The 6,000-nt window shown below is 34.9% G+C and overlaps 1 protein-coding gene across 1 annotated transcript; it reads left to right on the top strand.

Moving 5' to 3' along the window:
- Positions 1-581: 581 nt before the first annotated feature.
- Positions 582-2,159, top strand: LOC132558560 (uncharacterized). Its single transcript, XM_060223145.1, has one exon. It carries the CDS (start codon positions 582-584, stop codon positions 2,157-2,159), a length of 1,578 nt encoding a protein of 525 aa, XP_060079128.1.
- The last annotated feature ends 3,841 nt before the right edge of the window (positions 2,160-6,000 follow it).

The following is a 6,000-nucleotide window of genomic DNA, read 5'->3' as shown; positions in this document are numbered from 1 at the left end:
GTCAGTTGGTGTGTTGGTTAAAAGAGACAATGCATTAAGTGAAATGAATTTCTTGCCTTCTTTGATACGTACTGTGAAAATACTCTCTGCAAGGTGTTACCATTTCTTAACTTGATGATCTAATTTCTCCAATAGGATATTAGAATGTCTGCTACTGACTTTGAGATATTCTAACGAAATTAACCAGTAGAGTTCACTATTAGGATCACAGACAATCACATCTATGACCACGTGTTACATAAAGTATAGCCGAATCGACAACAGCAAATAGAGACCTTCTTGTGTACGTTTTTCCTATAATCTGTTTACCATTTCGTCACATTATTTCTAACTATGTATACATGGGATTATAGTAAACCCAAAAGCGTGTTCATTCTGTGACATTTCGGACTCTTCATACGTCAGTACTAATACGCTTTTGATAGTGTTGTCATCGGAACGTCACAATGGAATGTATTGATTCTATTGTAAGAATTTCTATTCTATTGGCATTATAAACCAGAAGGAAAGTTCCGTAACAGACAGACAATGCAAATATTTTAACTGCAGTTAATATTTTTTGTAGATATTGCTTTTCCGTCATGGAATCGGTGTGTGGCAAGCTGTTGACATCAACCATCATTCTACCGTTTGCTGGTCCACAATACCGCAGGCGACAGCATGGATCTTGGTATTATGACTGTGTAATCTCGTCCCGTGTTCTTGTCATGATATTTGTTTCACTTGTCTTTGGATTCACTGTCACTAAAAGTATACCCAAACACGCGGAATTTCGATTGGGATTTGTTCTTAGTCTTCTATTAGTGATTATGATATCTGCATTATCCATCTTCTGTATCATTGGAACCAAAGTACGGAAATATGGCCTTCAATCAGTCGTCGCTGCTAGAAATGACAGGAATACCAGAAAACTTCAGGTGGTTTTCATGTGGATCTTCGGCCTGTCCTCGGGATTATATTGTGCGTTATTCGTAGGAAAACTGATTGAATGTTCCGTGAATTTCGCTGGTGGAATTTATTGGAATATTTTATTAGTTTTCAACATCACATTGATCCTAGCTATATTCTCAGAAATGATTTTCGTCTCTTATTTTTCTCCATTCGAGCTGAAACAGAGCTCATTAGTGAATTACGCTATGTTTTTGTTTTTAACTTGTAATCTATCAGTGATCTTGTATATCTATCAAATGAAAGACACCAGATCATATTTGATAGAAGTCGAAGGTGACATTGACTTGATATCCTGTTTAGGAAACAACAGTACAATGACATTGCTTCTAGAAAAGTCATTACCCTTTCTAAGACCAGCTTTCGTCGAATATGTTTTTCTGTCCAGTACAATACTTCTTGAGATTTGGTCACCGAAACAAGAAGCGAATCCTCAAGATGAATCACCAACGTATATAGGAATAAACGACGTACAGGAATCGGAGCAGACGTCCCTTCTGCATGGATTCAATGTCATCGAACATCCGGCAAATAGAGGCAGGCGGACATTAGTACAAATACTTTCACTGGCAATGAGCATAACAACAGGGCTAGGACTTGTTGTGTGTTACATTGTCCTCGTTCTAGATATAGGGGATGGAAACGTCATACTGTATATTGCGCAAGTATATGAGTTAACATTGAAAGTGATGATGGCGCTTGCAACGTTTGCTGGTTTCTATTGTTTGGCTCATTACTGTACTCCTGATAGTTCACCGAAAGGCCTGAAGTCTCGGGAATATTTGTATTTGCTGTCGGCGTTTGGTTTATTCTTAGCACATATCAGCATCGCTATTGGTGCTGACGTCACCGACGATCAAAATACCAAAATCATCCTGTTCACCAATGCCTTCAGCGTATTCCAAGACTACCTTCAAGTGGTGTTTCTGTTACATGCGAACCGATTTAGGAAAACTGACCCCCGATCAAACATAAACTTACTTGAATCAGTTCTGATATTCACAATGATAAACAACTTTATTTTCTGGTTTACGGACAGTTTCTTTATATCTGAATTTTCCCGTACACACCTATTGCACCACAGTAACTTTCCGCAATATCTTTTGAATTTAGTATATTCAATTTTTTTACCATTTTCTGTGTTCTTTAGATTTACAACGTTTTTGGAATATTATGCAATATTTGGGAAGTTTAACTCGCAGGAACATTAGCTCGAACGATTTTGTCAAGACCAATGTCCTTGTTATATATCAACTTTAAACTATCAAACTAGATAGTTGTATATATTAATGGGATCTGTTGTGTTGCATACTTATACATTTGATTTTAATGTGTAAACTTTTAAGAATGTTTAGAAGGCGTGGTCATTTAATGTCACTGTTTCTACTTTGTTTTATGCTCAACACAATAGTTTCCAAAATTTTAATATATTAAATATATAACACAACATTTGGATGAAAGTCTTTATCCCCCTGCCCGTAAATCAGAGGAATTTTGTTTCCGTTCATCCGTCGGAACCTTTTAGCTGAGGAATGGTTTTATCAACAGCATGCATATTTCTACTTATAACAAGTTTGGCGTTTCTTGACACCACACCAAATAAAAAGAGAACGGTACGTCTGAAGTAAGAAAAAAAGAAGCTTTACAGAATAAGGGATCTACCACAATGTTTATGAAATCTCGTGTGCGTTTTACTGCTGTGCAGAGCAATAACTTGACATATACATATGTAAACATGTTTAATAATTGAACAGTGAAATTATGGATATGACGCTAGGATAAAAATTAAGATGTGTACTTGTAGGACTTAAGTTTACTCGTACGTTCGGTAGTAAATATTATCATTGCTAATACATATTTCTTTTGTATACAAACTTATTTTTGTTTATATATTACTGATTTGTCTTTAAAAAAAACTATTAATTACACTCTCTAGCCTCATCTGATAGACATGATTGTTTTGTTTTCATATTGCATCATAGAAAGACAAAGATATTCGATCCGGTATGCAGGTCTGTAAATAAACCGTATGCTTGTTCTTAAAACATAAAAGGTTACTTATTGAAATAAGTGATATATTGTGAACAGAATATTTTACAAATTCAAGCATACTTAAGATCCATTAGATACGTATGTCTTCGGAGAGCATTGGGTTCAAGGATCAATGAGGTCAAAATGATGATAATCGTGTTCGCATCACTGAAGTTATAGACTTGAACTAAATTACACAATACACGTTAAATTAAAACATATTTACTAGTAAAAACAAATCGGTAGCACAGAAATAAGATAATGGATTTATTTTTATAATTATTTGTGAAATTCTGAATTTCATTTATCGGTGACTACCATCTATAATCAGGAGAAACCAAAGGACAACCCTTCAGTAATTTTTGGTAAGATGATACTTTTTGACATAACGGGATTGTTCCGTGTCTCCAGTAGGATCACTAGCGTCTGCTGGAATGTTGTCAAACAGTTGGTCCCAGCCTGTCCCCTGTGCATTTCCGCCACATGCGATGGCTTTGGCCGAAGCAATTTTGTCAGTTACTCCGTAGTAAACGAAATAATTACACATCTCTCTGACGTGGGTGTACCTTGAAAGAACAGATAAAGACAAATAATGGTAATATTTCAGGGGATTTTTAAAGACATTTGTATATCTAAACTAGTACCTTAGGAAGGTTCTCTGTAGTCCATTAGAAATGTACGCTAGTCATCTACATTCTTTTCTTCCCATCTATATATTTACAGTTGTCCTCTACAAAATGATAGTAGTCATGCATACACTGATATTAGTATATAGCTAAAACGCAAATATTGGTCCGTCACCAATATACAACAGTAATACTCAAAACTACACACAAGGGAAAACTACAAAAGCAACCGACGTGTTGAAAAAATCAAACAGACAAAAGAGAGGACAAGATATGGACAAAGAGAAGATTTAAACGGAGGTATAGGAGCGGTAAAATAAGAATAAGGTTTGATGTTTCACAAGGGAAAGCGCCTTTTGTTTTATCGACGAAATCGCCATGTAAATCAGGTTTACAACCATAAAAAAAAACAAAAGTTATCTACGATCCTCAAGGAAGCAACAACACTCATTCTATAGATTTATAGCAGTCTTATATCACGTGAAACGACCATTTACCAAATAGGAAAAGTATGTGCTCAAAACAGGCATATACATAACTTTACGATATTTCTCTATAGATAGTTGTCCTCAATGAATGTACAAATTCTGATTTACAGCCTTATTGATATACCATCATGAACATTAACATGAATAAGGTAAAATTTAAGCGGTGTCATGTAAACATTTTACGGCTCGTCGATTTTCAATCTTTCACTCTATTTTTACTCTTTCTAATGGTATGCATACCCCATTAAGACATGTGTGATACCAGTATTCCGGTAAGTACATCTGGTTGCCTGAAATGCACAATACCTAATACTGATAAACATTATACAACATACATATCAAATCATATCCATGATGTTCAGACATTTAATTTGCTGTCAAGTAATTCGCGGTAATTGTGGTCGCTGTCGACTCATCAAAATAAGAACAATTGAGTTGATGCATGTCCTCTCAAAAGATGTGCTTCTCATATAAAACAGTTATTAGATGAATCAATGAATAAATAAACTAACGAACATGTAGATTAATAAAACAGATTAATGAAAAAAATAAATAAAACGAAATAAATGCAATAATGATATGTATCTGCACACTACGACAAGAAACGACACAACAATGAGTATGAATGAAAAAGGCCACCCTTACAGAGAGGGTGACTTTGTATTTATTGATGAAAAACAGTTACAAAAACCGTAAAATGAAGAAAAGATTATTTTTTAGTAATTATAATAAAAAGCCAATGTGGGGTTAACAAAAAACACCCTTACAGAGAGGGTGACTTTGTATTCATTTATGAAATTAAAAACATATCTTACAGTTACAAAAACCGTAAAATGAACAAAAGATTATTTTTTAGTAATGATAATAAAAAGCCAATGTGGGGTTAACAAAAAAACCGCCACAATTGCTGATAATAAATAACGTTACTATAGAACAGACAATAGGGTGGAAGTGGGTGGGTAAATTTTGCATAACAAATGCAAATCCACTCCACTAATTGAACTACGTATTGATACATTTAAAGATGGCTGCGTTATGAGAGGGGTCTCAGCATCCGCGCGAAAGTAATTGACCAATCAGATGACCGATGACCCTCTAATTCAAGGGACATAACTCTTAGTTATTTTTTGAAAGAAAATCAAGGGATATAACTCGTACATCTATTGAACAAAAAATTTGACAATCTTGTATAGTGTTTCCGATACATAAATTAAGCTAATGCCTTAGCTGCCTTTTAAGCACGATGAAAATGAGGCTAGGTTATTCAATAAATATTTTCAGCTTTGAATATAAACATCCAATACTTAGGATAATATCTCCAGGCAGAATCCGCATCTTTCGAGCTGTAATGTCAAACATTGTCTGGAATAGTGACAAAACGGGTTAATTACATTCATAAAGAATTAGCTGTCGATACCAATAAAAACAAGAAGACTGTACAAATGACACATAATTGATAAGTGCCTTGCAATTCATATTTAAAATTCGATGAAATATAGTGTAATAATGAAGTGAACTGCACCTTACGCCTGTTCCGTCCTTCTTGAACTCGTCAGTTAAAATAAGTTTCTAAAACGTGAAGCATATGAGTCGACTGAAAAAATATCTAAATCATACGAAAGCAATGTCAAAATTCCATATGGAAAGGTGCATTAACCCCGAAATTCAATCAAGTTTAGAGAGTTTGGCGCATGCATTTCATCTGAACCGTTTCACCATTCGAATGAATGAAAGAGTGGCTTGAAAGTTACGGAGAGGTCTATCAGCAGTGTCATGTTGCAACGGATCATCTAAAATCTTTTCACTACCTCTGTATGAAAAAGTATCGTTATGTAAACAAAACATGTACACTACATGGAAGACCTAGCCGGTACGGAACAAGAACTGTCACGTATATATCCGCAGAA

Source organism: Ylistrum balloti, unplaced genomic scaffold, assembly GCF_031769215.1.
Source record: "Ylistrum balloti isolate Yb309-2 unplaced genomic scaffold, AGI_CSIRO_Ybal_v1 Utg370796, whole genome shotgun sequence".
NCBI classification, from domain to species: domain Eukaryota; kingdom Metazoa; phylum Mollusca; class Bivalvia; order Pectinida; family Pectinidae; genus Ylistrum; species Ylistrum balloti.
This window is presented reverse-complemented; position numbering and strand designations above follow the sequence as displayed.